Raw genomic sequence first — 20,738 nt, forward strand, 5'->3', positions numbered from 1 at the left:
GGAAAATTTTAAAGAAACAGAGGCAGAGAGAAGCATGAACAAAATATACTCTGCAAAGCAGGCATGCCAGGCTTTTTTGGAAACAAGGAGAACTAGGCAGCCATGGTGCCTTACACCTGTGTTTATTTATCTATCTGTCTGTCTGTCTATCTAACTATTTATTTATTTATTTATTGGTTTTTTTGTTTTCCAAAATGTTCTCATGTGTTTGTCACTGTTGTTTGATATAGGGTTTCACTTTGTAGCCCAGACTAGCCCCCAGACTCTTAATTCTTCCACCTTAGGCTTCCAAGTACTAGGGCCCCAGTTTACGCTACTAAGCATGGCGCTCGGCCCCACTCCTTGGAGTAGATGTGTCTGGTCCTCATCCGGGACCACATGTGCCCTGGAGGGCAAACCTGCTGCTCCTGCTCTCATCTGTAACTGGCAGAGGTGAACCTGTGACTCGGGTCGATGATCCCTGATCCACTTTCTGTGTCACATTTGCAATTTTCAAGTGATCGTGGGTGTGACTGCGGCAGCTAAGCTACAGTTCGCAGTAGGCTCTCTTGCTAAGTGTAGCTCACTGGACTTGATCTTTGGGTCTACGTGTATACTCACGACTACTGAGGAATAGCGAACACAACCCCAGTGTGGAGGTAGGCAAGCACCTGTGCTGTGTAGACCGCATAGCAAAGTGAGTGTGGAGGTTTGGAGTGAGCTCAAGGCTGTCCCAAATGGAGGCTTTAAGATGCTAGGTGGCTTCACTCCAAGTTTCTCAAATCCCAGTGCATGTCACTCCTTGCTGACTGACCACAGTGCTGTCAGTGGGTGACATAGCAAATATCTCAGTACCTAAGTGTTGTAGTAAATATTATTCTGGGAGTTTTTACCCCACTTAGGCCATATACTTCTCAAATAAAAGATACAAAAGCCTGTATATTTATAATAAGTCTTAAAGCACTAGATCTGGGCAGATGTCAACCCTCTATGCTATTTTATCTTCTTCCCTGTCAATAACCCCAGGATATCACTTGCCACATTCCTCCTGGCCGCTCCTACTCCAACAGGCCAGTCCTCATGGCCATGCACTCAGGGTCCACCTACCCCATGGTGACTTCTTCCTTCTTCCTTCTTCCTTCTTCCTTCTTCCTTCTTCCTTCTTTCTTCTTCCTCTCTTCTCCTCCTGGTCTCTGCCCAGGACCCACAAGCCCTGGAACCTTTGCTCTGCCCCCTCTCCTGCCTAGCCCAGGTTGTAGGCATCTTTATTAACCAAGTATGGATAACTTGGGGGCAAGGTTTACACAACAAAAGCTGGTACACATGAGAATCTGCTCATCTTGGAGCAACCAGATCTTAGGGTCTGGTATATAGCATTTAAATACATGGCAGTACCAGACCAACCCTTACACCTAAAGCTACCCAGAAGCCTTGGCCAATAGCATTGAGTCTGAGACTGCACTGCTATGATTACAAAGGTGATTCACGTAAAGACTTAAAGGCCAAAGAAAACAAAACTACTTTTAAGGAGAAAGTCTTGACATTTACCAGATAGAGAGGGGTGTGTGTGTGTGTGTGTGTGTGTGTGTGTGTGTAAACTAGAAGAGTTCTTAAGTGAATTTATTCTGCTGAATAAATGATTTGAGAACGTATGTGAAAATCATAGAGACGTATTACACCTACAACACCCAGTTCAAAGACCACACTTAAAATTGTATTGTTGAGGACAGAGAGAGGTCTTCATGACTGCTCTTCCAGAGGACCTGGGCTCAATCCCCAGCACCACACCACAGCTCACAACCATCTGCAACTCCAGTACCAGGGAATCCAGCACCTTTTCTGGCCTCTGAAAGCATTACATGCACATTGTGGTGCACAGATAGGCAGGCTGGCATGTATTTGTGTTATCCATACACAAAATTAAAATGAGAATGGAAAAACTTAAAATTGTATTGTTGATACCCTCAAAACCTAAGTAGAGAGCTACAGTTGCCAATGCTTAGGAGCTGGAGGCAAAAGAATTAGACATGTAAGGTCCTCATAGTCTGGACAGAGGGGTTGAGGCCTGAATAGTTCTCGGCTATCTGCACGTTAGCCAAATACTCTGCCATCCGGGCTACAACCCCAGTCCAGGCCTTTCTTTGTTTGGTCACATGTCCAGTTGTGTCACTGCCTAGGCATAATGACAGTCATTTATTAGGAGTAGAATTCCTTTGACTAAATAATATAACGAGAACTCACAAAGAGCAAGCCCAGAGGCAGTCTTCGCTGCAGTGCCAACGTGACCAAATGCCACCTTTTGTCTTTTAGGGAGCTCAGTGGACATGCTCTACAGTTTCGCTAAGTGCTCGAGGTTAGACCTGATCTTTGGTCTCAATGCGTTACTACGAACCCCAGACTTGCGGTGGAACAGCTCCAACGCCCAGCTTCTCCTCAACTACTGCTCTTCCAAGGGTTACAACATCTCCTGGGAACTGGGCAATGGTACGTATCCGGGGACATCTTACTCCTAAATGCATTCCCTTGGTGATATTTTTCTCTTCTTATATTCCATCAGTCTTCACCTCGTTTTTTGAGGCAGGGTCTTTTGCTGAACTTAGAACTCAATGATTTTTTGGCCATTGAGCCCTGGGGTCCCTGTCTCTGCCTCCCAGCCATTGCTGGATTATAGGTGTAGTACTGAGCCAAGCATTTCCTGTGGGTCCTGGGAATATGAACTCAGGCCTTCTTACACTTTGTTAACTGAGCCATTGCCCTACCCTAAATGCTGGTGGTGTTGGTTACATCTGTTTGTCTTTTTCTTTCTTCCTTCCCTCCTTTCTTTTTCAAATGTGTATTATTATTATTTTATTACATATGTCACAGGGGAAGGTCACATGCCACAGCACACACATGACTAGGTCAGAGGACAGTTTTGAGAAGTTGACTGTCCTCCAGGCTCCACGTGTGTTCTATGTAATGCCTCACCAGCCAAGCCTTCTCATTAGCACATCTTCTTGTTGTTTTGAGATAAGAAAACCGACAGGAGCCATCAGCTCCCGGCTTCCTCCCAGATTCCCATGAGCCTTGCAGTCTTTTAAACCTCTTGGGCTTAGCACACTGGATTGTCGAAACCCTGAGGTTGGCAGTTTAATTCTATTTTCCTTGCATTTGTTTCTCCATCTGCCAGGCAATCTCCACGTGGTGGTTTGAGTGAGAAATGTCCCCGTAGGCTGAGGTATACGCAGACTGGGTCCTCTATTGGAAGAACTGTTAGGGGAGAGAGTGCAGCCTTGCTAGAGAAAGTATGTCACTGGGAGCTAGCTTTGAGGGTTTATAGGCTTATCTCATCTCCCCACCCCACCCCACCTCAGCTTTCTGTGTTGGCTACTATAAAGCATACCCTCTAAAACAATAAGCAATAGAAATTATTTCTTCTGGGCTGGAGAGATGGCTCAGCGGTTAAGAGCACTGGCTGCTCTTCCAGAGGTCCTGAGTTCAATTCCCAACAACCACATGGTGGCTCAGAAACATCTGTGATGGGATCTGATGCCCTCTTCTGGTGTGTCTGGAGACGGCTGCAGTGTACTCATATACAGAAAATTAAATAAATTTTTTAAGAAGGAAATTATTTCTTCCACAAGTTGCTTTCAGCTATTACAACAGAAAGTAGCTACTACACTCCCCACCACATTCCAACCTCCACTATATGCTCAAGCTGTCTAGAAGTTTCCAGCATAGATTATCGAGAGTTGTGAGCCACCAGGTGGGTCCAGGCCACATGGAAGAGCAGCCTGTGCTCTTAACCGTTGAGCTATCTCTCCAGTCCCCAGGAACTTGGAAGCTCTACCTAACATGCTAATAATTAGTCAGATTTATTCAAAAATATTTGTAGAAGAATTTTCCATACATCAATCAATAAAGCTGGAGTCTGGGGATGTGAAGTCCAAAGATAAAACATTGTCATTTGATGAGCGCATGCTGTTTGGACAGGCACTGTTGTACACATAATAGTCTTCTACCTGCCCATTCTTTCTTTCTTGTTTTCTTCTCTCTCTCTCTCTCTCTCTCTCTCTCTCTCTCTCTCTCTCTCTCTCTCTCTCTGTGTGTGTTTACATGTTCATGTGCTTATTATGCTTGCATGCATGAACATGCAAAGGCCAGAGAACACCCTAACATGTCATTCCTTGGATACCTTCTACTTTTTGTGTGTGAACAAGATATGGTCTCTCACTCACCTGGAGCTCCCCTTATACACTAGGCTAGCTGGAGAGCGAGCGAGCCACAGAGGTCCTCTTGTCTCTGCCTCTCCAGTGCTGGGTTTACAAATGTGCCACTGTGTCTGGCTTTTTTTACATGGAGTTTGGGGATCAAATTCAGGTCCCCCTGCTTGCAAGGCTGGTGTTTTACCGGCTGCGGTATGTTCTTAGCCTTCATTTTTCTATCGTTCTTTGTAAGAGACTAAATAAAAATAGGGCTACTAAATCCTGGATGTAGCCTACTTTGCAGATGCCCGTTGACTTAGCATCTCCATTATTAACTGGAACTTGTTGACTCCATCCTTATGCTGTGATTCAAGTGTGTGTGTTTCCAAGCTCTCGTCTTTAATAACTTTTCTTGACGTTTGATTCTAGGTTTTGTAGTTTGAGAAATGTTTGTTGCTGTATGCTTGTGTTTAAAGAAAGAATGTTCAGGTAAGAGGTGAGACTTGCTGTCTTTCAGAACCCAACAGTTTCTGGAAGAAAGCTCACATTCTTGTCGATGGGTTGCAGTTAGGAGAAGACTTTGTGGAGTTGCATAAACTTCTACAAAGGTCAGCTTTCCAAAACGCAAAACTCTATGGTCCTGACATTGGTCAGCCTCGTGGGAAGACAGTTAAGCTGCTGAGAAGGTAGGAACTGGAGAAATACAACTACTTTCTTCTTCCTCTTCCCCCTTCCTCTACCCTCCCACTCTTCCCCCTCCCCCTTCGCCCCACCTTCACTTTCTCTTTCTTTCTCTCTTCCTTTTTTCTTGGTTTTTCAAGATAGGGTTTTTCTTCGTAGCCCTGCTGTCCTGGAACTGGCTATATAGACCAGGGTGGCTTAGAACTCAGAGTTTCACCTGCCTCTGCCTCTTGGATTCTGGGATTAAAGGTATATGCCACCACCACCTGGAGCCTTCTTATTTTTTTAATGCTAAAAAAAAAAAAATGTGTACTTAAAATTAGCCCTCTGAACTGAGTTTAGATGGTTTCAATGTTGTTGACAACAACCAAAGAGGCAGTTAAGGGAACGTGTGCCTTCTGTCAGGCCCAAGCAGAGGGTTGCTGTGGCCACACCAATGTCCTAGAGTCTCCTCTTAGCCTGTTTGATCCAACTCGTACTGGTCTTGACATAAACAATGAGCTGGGTCATGTTGATGGCTTCCATCTTCTCCATGACTGACGCAGAGGTCAGGGGGAACTAAATGAGGGCAGCGGGGTCAAGCTTGTTCCTCCAGGGGATGCTATCACTGAGGTATTCAGATTGCCTCTGGAGCTGCAGGGTCTTGAGCAGTGGAAGGAGGGTGCTGTGCAGGTCTTCGTTCAGTGGCCTTGACTTTGGCTTTAGCTCTGAGAGGGACATCGGTTTCCTTCTTAGCTTTTGCTGCTCTCTTGGCAAGAAAGCAGAACCACTTTTCTTCCCATGGAGAAGCCCCAGTAGTCTACGTATTAGTAAACAGTCTGCTGCTTAATTATATGGTTTACCAGAAGAGGAAATATTAGCTTAAAATTCCATGGATTCTGGAGCAAATGTCGAGTGTGATCGGGATGTTTGTGTTGCCCGAGACGCACGGCATAGTCAGCTATCCCCAGGGAATAAAGCTATTCTGAAGCACACATTTGTTTGAGGGTAAGTGACCCCACCACTGAACGTTTCTTCTAGTTTTCTGAAGGCTGGCGGAGAAGTGATCGACTCTCTTACGTGGCATCAGTAAGTACCCACATTACAATATCCAGTTTAAACAAAACATCAGTTTGTTTAAGACCCTCCTCATGCCTCAGTGATGTAATTATAGTTACGTTACAAATGGCAGCTAATAGGCTAGAGAGCTGGCTCAGCGGTTAAGAGCACCACATGCTATTCTTACAGAAGACCTGGGTTTGGTTCCCAGCTCACAACCATCTGTAACTCTATTTACAAGAGATTTAATACCCTTTTCTGGCCTCCAAAGGCACTACACACACATGTGCATATAACTCATACAGGCACATGTTTACACACAAAAAAATTAAAAATAAGTTGGGTGTGGTGGTGCACATCTTTAATCTTAGCACTCAGGAGATCTCTGTGAGTTCAAATCCAGCCTGATCTACATACTGAGCTCCAGGCCAACCAAGGCTACAGGGTGAGACTGTGTCTCTAAATAAATAAACAAAGGTTTTTTTAAAATAGAGATTATTTTTCTGATGTTGATTTGTTTTTTTTTTGTTTTGATTTTTTGAGACAAAGTCTTGTGTAGCCCTCCCCACCACCATTTTCCTTTGGTTTTTTTTTTTTTTTTTTTTTTTTGAGACAGGGTTTCTGTGTGTAGCTCTGGCTGTCCTAGAACTCACTCTGTAGTCCAGGCTAGCCTCAGACTCAGGGATCCACCTGCCTCTGCCTCCTGAGTGCTGAAATCAAAGGTGTATGCCACCACCTCCTGCCAAAAGAATAAGAATTCTTAATGCTGAAAAAGTAATTCCACTTGTATTTATTGTTATTTTTTGCCTGACTTCTGATCTGATTGACTTTTGAAGTTCAAGTAATAAACAGGCAGCATTTTGAATGTCATTATACAGAAATTTTAATATTAATGAAACAAATGTAATGTTGTTGTAAATAATGTGGTAATTCTTACAAAGATCAAGGTCCATGGCCAACTGAGCCATGAGCTACAGAAGCAGGTAAAACCAGTTGCTTGCCAAAGAATGAGGAACCCTTTGCCCCTGTATTCTGCCGGTCTCTTCTTAAGGTGGAAGAGCTGACGCATAGTTATTTGGATAAAGTAGACCCTTCCCTGTGTTAGATCCTCTCTGGAAGAACTCTTTTTAAAAAATAATAACACTGAGAAAAGGTATGAAGAACTACAAGGTTCACAACTGACTTAACAGCAGGGAGTAACTTGTATTTTTTTTTTCTAAATAATTTAGCTACTACTTGAATGGCCGTGTGGCTACCAAAGAAGATTTTCTGAGCTCCGATGTGCTGGACACTTTTATTCTATCTGTGAAGAAAATTCTCAAGGTAATAGTCTTCCTAAAACTTTCATGCCGCACCAGTCTCCATGATATGGTCTATCGATGCCTAGGGATATATGTATTGACATATTTTTCTTCCTAGTTTTAAGGAGTAAGCACCATTCCTTGGTTTCCTCCTAAGCATTAGATCTTATTTGGATCTAGAAAGTGAAATACTTCTAGTGGCCTTTCAGTGGCGTTAACTGTTACAAACCATATTTATTTACCCCCCTTCTGTACCCAGTAGGCCCATATAAGGTAAGTGATTACCAGTGTACTTGTTTGTTTGTTTGTTTGTTTTTCGAGACAGGGTTTCTCTGTATAGTCCTGGCTGTCCTGGAACTCACTCTGTAGACCAGGCTGGCTTCGAACTCAGAAATCCGCCTGCCTCTGCCTCCCAAGCGCTGGGATTAAAGGCGTGCGCCACCACCGCCCGGCACCAATGTACTTGTAATGATAGGACAGATGAACCTGGAGATGCAACGCTCTGTGCGCTGTCACTCAGCACTGAGGCGCTTGACTTGTTTGCAATGGCCTCATTCCTCAGGTAACTAAGGAGATGACGCCCGGCAAGAAGGTCTGGTTGGGGGAGACGAGCTCTGCGTACGGCGGCGGGGCGCCTTTGCTGTCCAACACGTTTGCAGCCGGCTTTATGTGAGTGACACTGTGAGGCCTTGGGGCTCAGATTCCAGCTCTTCTGCACCCTCCAACGGCAGCCAAAACCTGCCTCAAATACGGTTTCTGAGGTAGAGCCCCAAAATTGTGCGTCAAGGACTTAGGGGGAAAAAAGTGGTTTTCCAGCCTGAAGAGATGGCTCAGTGGTTAGGAACGCTGGCTGTGAGTACAGGCCTGGGGTTCAAGTCCCAGCACACACATGGTAACCCCAGTTTTAGGAGATGCAATGCCCTCTTACTGTCTCCACGGGCACCTGTGTGTACACACGCAGACATACACGCAGGCAAGAACTCTCCTACACTTTTATCTAAGCTCTGATAAATCTTGCTGGACATCTTTAATTGGTGTCCCCAGCCAAGAATTACAAACAAGTATAAAGGTGTTTGTTTGTTTGTTTTTAATCGAGTTTGGCTGGGCATGATGGCAGGTATTTGGAATCCTAGCTACTTAGGAAGCTGGGACAGGAGGATTGCATGTTTGAGATCTAATTGGATTACTGAGTGAGTTCAAGGCCAGGCTGGACAACTAAGGGGTCTTGTCTCAAAAATAAAAACATGAAATGAGGCCCGAAGATAAAAGTCAGTGATAGAAAGCTTGCTAGAGTGTTCACAGGCCCCAACCTCGACCACAGGGTGAGGATGGGAACAATGATGACGGTGGTGATGATGATGGTGATGATAGTGGTGATGGTGATGATGATGATAGTGGTGATGATGGTGATGATAGTGATGATGGTGATGATGATGAAGAGGAGGAGGATGAAGGGAAGAAAGAAGCAATTATTATGGTCTAAAAACAGGCCAAAGAATTTGTGTAATCTTTCTGTCACGGTGGAAAAATACCCAAGATAAGCCATGTAAGACAGGAAAGGTTTATTTTGGCCCACTATCGGAGGCTTCAGCCCCGGGTCGTTTGGCCCTGTTGCCTTTGAGTCTATGAAGCAGACTGCTATGGCAGAAGCATGTGGTAGAAGCATGTGGTAGTAAAACTGCTCACCTCGTGGATGAGCAGAAGCAAAAGAGAAGGAGCCAGGAGGGCCTGAGGAGCGAGACCACTGCATGAGGAGCTGTCTGCCGGGTGGGAGTTCAATTCTGCTCTGTAGAAGTTGCCTCGCCCTCGAGGAAACTCCTCCAGCCTATGAACGTCACGCTAGGCAGAGCGCGGTGTCCTGTGGGAGGGCGTGCGCGTCCACCACCATCTTATTTGAACGACTTATTTTCAATTAACGCCATTCTTACGGTTTCTTGTCAAGTCCTCCCCGCTAGATGAACAAATCTATGTGTAATTAGAATGGAATGACTTCGTTTTCCAATCTGAAGAGAGCTCATGTCATTCTGTCCCAGGTGGCTGGATAAACTGGGCCTGTCAGCCCAGATGGGCATCGAGGTCGTCATGAGGCAGGTGTTCTTCGGAGCAGGCAACTACCACTTAGTGGATGAAAACTTCGAGCCACTACCGGTACGTGACCTCACTCTCCTGTGTCTGCGAGTACAGGGAAGGCTGCCCCGGGCCCTGTACTAACCTGCTGGGGAGTCAGTGTCCTCAGTACAGAGCTGTGTGTGGCTGAGAGGACTCTTTCAGATCATTTTTATTTTTTTTTCCCTTTCTTTTTTCTTTCTTTGTGACTCAAGAACATAAATTAAGAATCAGAAATTGGGCTGGAGAGATGGCTCAGTGGTTAAGAGCACTGACTGTTCTTCCAAAGGTCCTGAGTTCAATTTCTAGTAACCACATGGTGGCTCACAACCATCTGTAATGGGATCTGATGGCCTCTCCTGGTGTGTCTGAAGACAGCTACAGTATACTCATATACATAAATAGATAAATCTTAAAAAAAAAAAAAAAAAAAAACCCAGGAATTATTTTTAAAATAGTGTCTCTCCTCCCCCTCCTCCCCCCCAAAAAAGCAAAAAAAAAAAAAAAAAAAAAAAAAAAGCTGGGTGGTGGTAATCCCAACCATCAGGAGGCAGAGGCAAGGAGGGAGCTCTCCATAAGTTCAAGGCCAACCTGATCTACAGACTGAGTTCCAGGACAGCCAGGCCTACACCTGTCTTGAAAAACAAACAAACAAAATCTACTTGGAGTATGGTGTGCATTTATTTAAAATTTTGAATGAATGTTTTGCAGTTTTAGCAAGTCAAAGCTAAAATCACTATTCCAGGACTAGAGGGTGGCTCAGTGTGGGAGGTGCTTATTGCATTTTGATTTTTGGGTTTTTTGTTGTTGTTGTTGTTGTTGTTGTTGTTTTTTGTTTTGAGACAAGAACTCTCTATTATGTCGCTCAGGCTCTCCTGGAACTCACTCCCCTGCCTCTGCCTCTGCCCCACAAGAGCTGGGATTAAAGCCTACACTTGGCTGGTTTATTGCACTTTGAATTTGTAGAGACTATGAAAAGCCTGGTACAGCAGTGTCGTCTGTGATCCCAGAGCTCCTATGAGGAGATGGGACATCAACTCAGAAATCCCAGAAGTTTTGAGGCCAGACATTCTGGTGTCTCTAGCAACAAGCAGAGAGACCAACAAGAAAGGTTGTTCACACTGACTTACACACAAGTTATGGCAAACAACGGTGCCTGCACTCACGTGCATGTATAAAGAAATACACACACACACACACACACAAACACACACACACACACAGAGAGAGAGAGAGAGAGAGAGAGAGAGAGAGAGAGAGAGAGAGAGAGGTGGAAAATGCAATCCTAGTTACTAGCAAAAATTCAGAACTTTTTATAATATCCAGGAGTGGTGACTCCTGCCCATAATCCCACTTGAAAGGCTGATGCAGGAGAACCACCATGAGTTCAAGGCCATCCAGGTTACATAGTATGTTTTAAGCCAGCCTGGGCAACAAAGTAGCCTCGTGTCTCAACTACAGGGACTACAAATTATGTTATAGCACCATAAAGTTTGTCTAACTTTACAACAGCCAGGGTTATGTATTAAAAACACCATCGTGCCTGGCGGTGGTGGCGCACGCCTTTAATCCCAGCACTTGGGAGGCAGAGGCAGGCGGATTTCTGAGTTTGAGGCCAGCCTGGTCTACAGAGTGAGTTCCAGGACAGCCAAAAATACACAGAGAAACCCTGTCTCAAAAAAAAAAAAAAAAAAAAAAAAAACAAAACAAAACAAAAACCCCACCATCATAATAATTAGCTATTTTATCCATAATCTTCAAGATTTGAGCCACCTATGCTGGCACATGCCATTAATAGCAGCTGGCAGCAGCCAGCCTGGTCACATAGTCAGTTCCAGTCCTGTAAAAAGCTACATATGAGACCCTGTCTCAAAATAATTTTTATATATGCATGCATGTATATAATAATCGTCAGGATATTATGAATAAAATTTTATTTTTACCTATCTCATAGTATATTTGATACTAAATGAGGAAATTTAGCCTTTTATCCAAAGTCCTACCTTGTGTATGTGTGAGTTCTGTGTATTCTGACTGTGATTGAGTGTGCGTGTGTGTCTAAAACTTCAGGTATGGTAACCAGTGCCCTAAGAAGCATGAGGTTGACATTTTGATTCTATATCAACGGAAGCCAAGTGGGGGTGCACACCTGATCCCCATTGGCCAGTGGAAGGAGAAAATCAGACATTCAGGGCCAACCTTAGCTACTTAGTGAATTTGAAGCCAGCCCAAGTTACATGATTCTATCTTTTAAAAACAAAAACTAAATAAGCAAATATATAAAAAATGACATTTGAAAAGTTGTTTTCTAAGGATATTTTAATGGTATAGTTTTTAAAAATTTTTTTTTAATTTTATTTCATGTGTCAGGGTGTTTTGCCTGCATTTATGAGTGTGCCCAACTTTCATACCCAGTGATCTTAGAGGCTAGGAGAAGGCATTGCTTCCCCCTCACCCCAGAAACTGGAGTTACAAACAGTTCTGAGCCACTGTGTGGGAGGGCAGCTGGTGCTCGTAACTGCTGAGCTATCTCTCCGGCCCTTCTAAGAATGATTTTAAGAGAATGACTTGAATTTATTTAGCCAATATTTCAATTTCCTTGTTGAAAATGGTATGAGAGTTGATTTGTTTTGGTCAGAACTTCTCCCATTTACTGTGGTCATAAAAATCCCCGGGGTAATTGTCACACTGGTATACAATAGCTGTGTAGTTGACACTGGCCTGTTAAGATACAAATAAGAAAATAACCAGAGATCTGTTTTTGGTTCCTCCCCGCTGAATGAACTAGGATTACTGGCTCTCTCTTCTGTTCAAGAAATTGGTAGGTCCCAAGGTGTTAATGTCAAGAGTGAAAGGCCCAGACAGAAACAAACTGCGAGTGTACGTCCACTGCACTAACGCCTATCAGTAAGTATGGAACATCCTTCCCCCAACAGCAGTCTGCATCGGGGAGGCGAGTAACTCCCCGTCCAGCGCTCCGGTTGCCCCTAGCTCTGATGGATGGGGCCTGTGTTGTTTTGCTTTATCTTTCCTTTTCGTCTTCATGATTGGAGGATCTAGCTTCAAAAAATTGCTAGCAGGGCCGGAAAGACGGCTCCATGGGGGACATGCTCCATGGAAGCATGGGGACCTGCGTTAATATCCAGCATCCTTGTAGAAAAAGCTGGGCGTGGTCATGTACTCCTGTGATCACAGCACATTTGCATATGTGCGCACGCGCACAATTGCTTAAATAGGGGCTGAAGAGATGGCTCAGCTGTTAAGAGCACCGGCTGAGGACCCAGGTTCAATGTCCAGTAGCAGCACCCACATAAGCAACTTAAACTGTTTGTAACTCTTGTTTTAGGGCATTCAACACTTTAGCTTCAGCAGACACCAGGCCCACACACAGTGTACATATATGCAGGCAAAACACTCATACACATAAATAAGTTTAAAAAAAAAAAAAAAAAAAAAAAAAACAAGCCAGGCAGTCGTGACACACACCTTTAATCACAGCACTTGGGAAGCAGAGGCAGGCAGATCCTTAATTTTTATCAGCCTGGTTTCCTGAGGTAATTTCAGGTGGTCAGGACTCAGAGAAACTTTGTCAAAAAAAAAAAAAAAAAAAAAAGATAAATAAGATTTAAAAAAACCCAATTGTTTAAATATAGGCATTTGCAACCCAGCAAAGATTCACAATTAAAAGGGATTTTAATCGTTACAACCTATAATGAAAATATCCTGAATTTTTCAGGAATGGACACAAGTAAAATATCACCACATTCAGATGAAACAATTGGTTCCTTGAAGGGAGTTGCCATGGCTGATAGGCTAACACTAGCCCAAAAGCACTTAACAGTTTCCATTTCTGGTGACAGGGGACTGTCTGAATAGAAAAGTCCATAGGAAGGAGTAAGGGATAGTTGAAATGCATAAATTCTGAAAAAGGCAACAGATTTAGTTTTTGTTTTGTTTGTTTTGTTTTGTTTTGTTTGGAATAAAGTCTTAGTAGATAGTCTTGACTGGCCTGGAATTTGCTATGTAGACCAGGCTAGCCCTTGAATTCAGATCTGCCTGCCTCTGCCTCCCACTTGTTCCCACTACACTTCGCCTTTGTTTGTTTTAATTATTTTTTATTTTGTGTGATTATTATATTTTGTGTGTTCTTATATACGGGCATGTTCACATCTGAGGTGCACGTTTGTATTCCTAGGTGTGCATATACATACATGTGTGTGCACGTAGAAGCCAGTATTCTCAGGGGTCCTTCCTTGAGGGCCATCTACCTTTTGTTAGAGAAGATTGGATTGCTCATGGGCTTGGAACTTTGCCAAGTTTGTTAGGCTACCAGGCCAGCGTATCTCTACCTCCCTTCCTACCATCACTAGAACAACAAGCATGAGCCACCTTGTCTAGCTTTTTACATGGTTTCTGGAGATTAAGCAAGCATCTTAACAGCTTACCCATCTCCCCAGCCCTGTCTCAGTCTTATTATTTTTATTTTATATGTATGGTGTTTGGCTACATATGTTTGTGTACCATGTGTGTGCTTCGTGCCTGTGGAGGCCAGAAGAAAGTATTATATCTGAAGCTGGAGTTACGACAGTTGTGGACGGTCACATTGGAGACTGAACCCTGGTTCTCTAGAAGAGCAGCTAGCGCCCTAACCAGACTCCGGTTCAGTCTTTTTATAGGACTAGGAATAGCTCTTGTTTATATAGCTTGTAACGAATTCACATGAATAGATATTGTTATTATTAAACCTTTCTCTATATAAAAATATATGGCCTGGCTATGGGCTTCTGGAGCTCCATGTAGCAAGGGAACAAAGTGTTCTATCTCAGGTGGTGTTGGGGTGGAGAGCAGTACTTTTCTTGTTTCCAAAATAGGGCCACGTGATCGGTCTAGCACCATCCTAGGAAAGGATGCTGATAGGCCCCGCCCCCTTTGTGAATATGGGCACTCAATATGTCTGATCCAGTGCATGTTCAAGTTCTTCATAATATATGTCAGACAAATACATGACTGAATTAACCTGTTTGCATTTAGCCCAAGATATCAAGAAGGAGATCTAACTCTGTATGTCTTGAACCTCCATAATGTCACCAAGCACTTGAAGTTACCGTCTCCGTTGTTCAGCAAACCAGTGGATAAGTATCTTCTGAAGCCTTTTGGGCCTGATGGATTACTTTCCAAGTGAGTAAATTTTCTTGTTAACTGCAAACATTATGTAAGTTTATTGGCACTTATCACAGTACAGCCTTTTTTTTTTAATGGAGGGGAAGAAAAGAATAAGTGTTGCATTCTAACATTTTTTTTATTTCAGAAATTCCACATATGAATACTTATTTATATAAATGTAACTCCAATGTAAAAGGATATGGACATAAACTAACAGTCATCCTAGAATAAAATCTATAATCCCAAATATCTTCACATAGCAAGCAAGATTTATTCAGTATATAGTTTTTTTTTAAAATTATTATTTAAAAACAATTCTTAAATTTAAATATATTTTGATCATATTCTTCTCCTCCCTCAAGTCCTTTCAGACCCCCCTCTCTCTCCCACTCACTGTAAAGTTCTTTCTCAAAACAAATACAACAAAACCCCCAAGACCAAGAAAACAAAATGGAGAAATACCCCCCCAAAAAGGTGTTTGTTGTCTCCTGCCTGGGGAGGCTGGGGGTGCCTCTCTATTGGAGAAAATTGTTCAGTTGTTAACCTTTACCCTAGTGGCTAAGTTTTCATTCATTCATTCATTCATTCATTTGTTCATTCACTTTTAAAAATATAACAAAATAAAATATAAGACAAAAACTGTCACATCAAAGTTAGACAAGACAAACCACCAGAAGGAAAAGAGCCCAAAAGAAAGCACAAGAATCAGAGACCAGCTCCATCTTACACTTGGGAGCCCCAGGAACCACTAAGTTGGAAAACATATTCCATGCTGCAGAGGACCTGGTGCAGACCCGTGCAGGCCCTGTGCATGCTTTTTCAGTCTGTGAGTTCATACAAGGTTTGCTCATGTTGGTTGTTCAAGGATGGTGTCCTCCACCCCTCTGGCTCTTAGAGTCTTTCTGCAGGGTTCCCTGAGCTCTGAGGGGAGGGATTTGATGGAGACGTCCTCTTTAGGGCTGAATGTTCCAAGGTCACACATTGTCTGGCTATGGGTCTCTGTACGTGATCCCATCTGCTGCAGGAGGAAGCTTCTCTGATCATGGCCCACCAGGACACTGAACTATAAATGTAGCAGAATGTCATTGAGTTGTTGGATCACTGCATTTTTGTTTGTTTGTTTGTTTGTTTGTTTGTTTTAGACCAGTATCATTTGGCTTTAGCCTAGGTCCCTGGAGTATCTAGTCTCAGGCTCCTGGTCACCAGTACATTGTCTGGTGTGGGTTCCATCTCATGGAGTGGGTCTTAAGTCAGATCAGTTATTGGCTGGTTACTCCCATGGGCTTTGTGCCACCATGGCCTTAACGTATCTTGTAAGCAGCACACCCTTGTAGATAAAGGGCTTGATGTTTATGGTGTGCAGAATACCTTCCAAATTTAGATTATTTGTTCTGGAAAGATACTTCTCTTGGTGATGGACAGCCACAAGTGCTGAACCACAAGTCTGATCTAGTAAGGGCTTGTGGGTGGAACAAAACACCACACACAGGGCTGGGTGGGATTCTCCTGTAGCACTGAAATAGCTTCTCTCTTTCTTTCTTTCTTTTTTCTTTTTTCTTTCTTCCTTCTTTCCTTCCTTCCTTTCTTTCTTTTTTGACTAAAGTAAGAAAAAAATGGCCATAAATGTGCTTCTAGATAAACCACTTGAATTGCTTCTAACTACATTTTGTGTGTACATTCCTGAGTGCAGGGGTCAAAGGACAGCATATGAAGGTTAGTTCTGTGCTTCTACCTTATGGTTCTGGGAAATCAGATCCAGACTGGTAGGCCCGGCAGCAAGTTCCCCAGGGTCTTCTGCTCTGCCAAACCTGTTGATGACTAATTCAATGAATCTGCATCTCACCTGCAGCTTAACAGACTTTTCTCCTCACCTTCTGGTTTCTGTCTTCAAAACCCACAAGAAGTTACTTCCCTGGGCTGGAGAGATGGCTCAGTGGTTAAGAGCACTGACTGCTCTTCCAGAGGTTCTGAGTTAGAACCACCAGAGAGGTTCTGATACCCAGCAACCACATAGTGGCTCACAACCATCTGTAATGGGATCTGATGCCCTCTTCTGGTGTGTCTGAAGACAGCTACAGTGTACTCATATACATTAAATGAATATATATTATATATTAATATATTACATAATATATTAATATATTAATTATAGAATTAATATATAAATATATATAAATATATAAATATATTAATTATAGAATTAATATATAAATATATATAAATATATATTAATATATAAATATAGAATTAATATATTAATATATTATATTTATTAATAAATATTTATTAAATGAATAAATAAATATTTATTTTTTAAAAAGTTGCCGGGCAGTGGTGGCACATGCCTTTAATCCCAGAACTTGGGAGGCAGAGGCAGGCAGATTTCTGAGTTCGAGGCCAGCCTGGTCTACAGAGTGAGTTCCAGGACAGCCAGGGCTACACAGAGAAACCCTGTCTTGAAAAAACAAAACAAAACAAAACAAAACAAAACAAAACAAAACAAAACAAAACAAAAGTTACTTCCCTCAGAGAAACCCCATCCTCAATGCTAAACAGCTTAAACGCACATCCTTGGAGCACATTTGTAAGTGCAGCTGTTTAAATGCTGCTGCCTGAGCAGGTAGGACCTTGTTGTCTCCCTGTCTTACACAGCACTATTAATTCACAGTAATCAGATTTGCCTTCAAGCTGAGGTACTGAAGCACTAAAATCAACCCTCGGACTTTAGTAGGCATTGTCAAATAGTCCTTTAATTCATGCTAAACAGTCTTATTACAAGCATTCAGAGATACTTTTCAAGACCTATATTTGCTTGTGGTTTCCTGAAGCTGCTCATATTTCCTCCCCATCTTCATCTAAAATTCGATGTGATGTGTCAGTGTAAAAACAAAGCCTACAGACCTCACTGTAGATTTGGTAGCCCCTGGCACAATCATGGCATGTTATTCGTAGGTCTTGAATTGTGGGGCTCAGAGTTGAGCATCTAACAAAGGTTAACAAAGATGGAAGCTGGTTTCTACCCACAGATTCTAGTAAGAATGGGAGGTGTACCAGAACGAGGTAATGTACACCTTTAATCCTACCACTCAGGAGGCAGAAAGAGGCAGATCTCTGTGAGTTCAAAGCCAGTCTCATCTACAAAATGAGTTCTAGGACAGCCAGAACTACATAGTAGTGAGAGCCCATCTTAGACAAGAGATGAAAAGGCTTTAAAAGCAAACAGTTCAATCCAGGCATGATAGTGTACCTGTAATTCCAGCGCCTGAGAGGCAGAGACAGGAGGAGGTTGGTCCATAGGTTAGGAGCCAGCCTAGGCTACATAGTGAGTTCCAGACCATCTAGGGCTACAAAGAGAGACCCTGTCGGAAAAAAAAAAGAAAGAAAAACACAGGACACATGGATTAAGTAAATGCACTAATGAACTCAGAGACGGCTTAACCCGTGTGTCCGTTAAGCCGATGTGGTGGATGACTGCTGGAGGGAGTGAGGCAACATTTGGTTGTTGTAAATGAAAATCAGTTTTAAGAAAATATGCCCAGCGTACCCATTTTTGTTCAAGTAAAATGTGTTTATATGCATAGAAAGACAGAACTGTCAAGATGTTACAAGGAAGGTGGGGTGATAGGTTACTTCTGTTAGGTTTAGTTTTATTTTAGGGTTTTTTGCGATGGTGTCTCCTGTACCCATGAATATGCTGTGCATTCAGAGTTGACTGTGAACGCCTGACCCCACCTCCTGAGAGCTAGGATCACGGGCCTGGCCTGGTACGCTTATTTGTATGAAAAGTGGTCAGCTATGCTTATATAATATATATTATATAATTTATATACAATATTCTCACAATGCTTATTGTGTGTAGGTATCGTGATGGGTGTTATACATGTGTCACATGCATTCCATAGATGGCATAAAAATAACTCATCTAGTCAGTTTTTAACAAAAACAAAAAAAAAAAAATTAAGAAAAAGATGAAGTTCCTGAGTATAGTGGAGGTAAGAAGACTGCTAGGAGTCTGAGGCTAGCCTGGGTTACATAGTAAGTTCCAGCCTAAGCTAAAGTGTGTGGTGCTGTTTCAGAGAAGAGGATGAAATTGGTACCTGATCTGTGCCTGTTTCTGTAAAAGGCTACAAACTCTAGGCTAGTCCAGTTATGTTCTCTCCCACTGCAGTTTTAAGTCTGTCTCTGCCAAACACCTACGCTCACCTCTCATTGGAACACAAATTATATGATTCAAACTACCACAAACCCCGCCTTGATGACCTAAAATGATTCCACAGGTTTTGTAGAGGCCACGGTGCTTGTGCAAACTGCCTAACTCAAGCATGTCTTTCCTTCCTGTAGATCTGTGCAACTGAACGGTCAAACCCTGAAGATGGTGGATGAGCAGACCCTGCCAGCTCTAACAGAAAAGCCTCTCCCCGAAGGAAGCTCACTAAGCATGCCTGCCTTTTCCTATGGGTTTTTTGTCATAAGAAATGCCAAAATTGCTGCTTGTATATGAAAATCAAAGGCATACAGTACCCCGGGATGAAAGTGGTCAGGGGTGTCATTCATAAGAGTAAAGCAGAACCCTAGCTGTCGGAGGCTGACTCCTGGTCAAGCTCCAGAGCCTCTGGAGGGCGGGGCAGGCTTCAGTGCTGGACCCAGAGCCTCAGAAAGGCGGGGCACGCTTCAGGGTTACATCCACTGTGGTGTTCTCCTCTAAGTAGACCACTGCAGGTGGTGAGAGTTAGTGGCAAATGATTCTTAGCACTTTGCATGCACTATTTGGGGGATTATTAAAAATGTATAGGAATACCTCCAATATGACCAAGAGGCAAATAAGTGAAGGATATGTCCTGATTTTTTTTAAAGCTTTATTTGTTATTATTTTGATAAGAAGATTGTCAAATACGGCCTTCAGGAGCCTCTGTAGCTGCAGTGGGGGAAGGCGCATTGCTATAAAGCCACACTGGCTGCAGAAAGACACCTGCTCACATTCTGAGAGGAACTGAAACAGAGAAATGGCCCCTGCGCCTCTTCTCTTTGTTCTTCATGAGTCTGGGAAAGGACTGGTGGCTTGGTGGAGTGATATTGAACAAAGACAAACAAAAGACCAGTCACAGCTGGAGGGAAGGGATGCATAGGGTTTGGAGATGACTGTAAAGGAGACGGTTGGCTGATTGGGAGAAGTTTCCGGAAACACCTGGTGTCATCCTCCATTAGTGTTTACATTTCTACACCAGTAGTTGTTGCTTTGCTTTGCTTGGAAAGCTTTGGCCTGTGAGGAACAAAAACCTCTAAATGAGGACATTTATAAGCCCACATAAGAAGCTGTTGAAGTGAGGTAGGGCCCAACAACTGGGCACGTCACCAGGAGTCCATCGCCTTTCTCCCTCTCCGTCCTGATGTCTGCGGCACTAGCTCCCTTCTTGGCCTGGTCACATGATAGCTGCAACTTGTCCATAGATTCATCAAGATCTGGCAGCAACCAGAGGAAGAAGATGAGTGTTCTTCACAGACCTGAAGAGCTCTTTGGAGGTTCCCCCGGCAAGCCTTTCCTCAAGTCTCTTCAAGTCTTACTGGCCACGAATAGGTCTGTGGTCATTTCCATCACTGTCCATGGGCAGCAGTGCCTGTAACTGTCTTCAAGCAATACTCCCTTGGGGCAGAGAAGTTTGGTGGGGTTCATAGAACTAGACATTTGCTTTTGATCTGTGGTTTTGATTACATAACAAAATGTGATCCCCCCTCCCCCAGGATTTTAATCCTCTTAAGAATTGCAATTCTGTATGTTTGTGCCTGCTATGAATATTATCTCTATTGAATCTAGTATGTTGATGAAGCTAGAACCTAAAATTTGTATGCTTCAATACTCTTCAATTTTATGCAGATAAGTTTTTATATTTCCACATTTGAAATAAACTAATTTTATAGCCTTAATTTGCGTGGTTATTCTTCTAATAGATCTAAAGTTTACAGAATCTTACATTTGAAAGTCTGATTTTGATGGGTTGGAGCTGTGGCTCACTGGAAAAAATGTTATCATAGCACAGACAAAAGGCCTTGGGTTTGATCCTCACGACTTCAGAATGAATGAATGAGTGAATGAATGAATGAATGAAGCTTCTTGTTCCTTCACCATTTTCTGTATACCTCCTACCTGGATTTGTGTTTCCTCCCCAACATTAAAATACTTGACTCTACAGAAAAGGAACCATCAGGCATAAACATAGTTTCCCACTTCAGTCACAAAGTCTTGACTTACCTATCTTCCTTGTCCCTCATCCACTGAGTAAACTCAATG

The 20,738-nt window shown here is 42.9% G+C and overlaps 1 protein-coding gene across 1 annotated transcript in view; it reads left to right on the forward strand.

Moving 5' to 3' along the window:
- The window catches only part of Hpse (heparanase), a 38,873-nt gene extending 18,499 nt beyond the window's left edge, over positions 1-20,374 (forward strand). Inside the window, exons 4-12 of the mRNA XM_076926361.1 lie at positions 2,290-2,463; positions 4,681-4,849; positions 5,865-5,912; positions 7,112-7,205; positions 7,746-7,852; positions 9,217-9,331; positions 12,078-12,196; positions 14,321-14,467; positions 18,794-20,374. Coding sequence (XP_076782476.1) covers positions 2,290-2,463; positions 4,681-4,849; positions 5,865-5,912; positions 7,112-7,205; positions 7,746-7,852; positions 9,217-9,331; positions 12,078-12,196; positions 14,321-14,467; positions 18,794-18,953 — 1,133 coding nt within the window. The 3' untranslated portion in view covers positions 18,954-20,374. The remainder of the gene's footprint in view (positions 1-2,289; positions 2,464-4,680; positions 4,850-5,864; positions 5,913-7,111; positions 7,206-7,745; positions 7,853-9,216; positions 9,332-12,077; positions 12,197-14,320; positions 14,468-18,793) is intronic.
- The last annotated feature ends 364 nt before the right edge of the window (positions 20,375-20,738 follow it).

The sequence above is a fragment of the Arvicanthis niloticus genome, chromosome 27 (genome assembly GCF_011762505.2).
Source record: "Arvicanthis niloticus isolate mArvNil1 chromosome 27, mArvNil1.pat.X, whole genome shotgun sequence".
Taxonomy (NCBI): Eukaryota; Metazoa; Chordata; class Mammalia; order Rodentia; family Muridae; genus Arvicanthis; species Arvicanthis niloticus.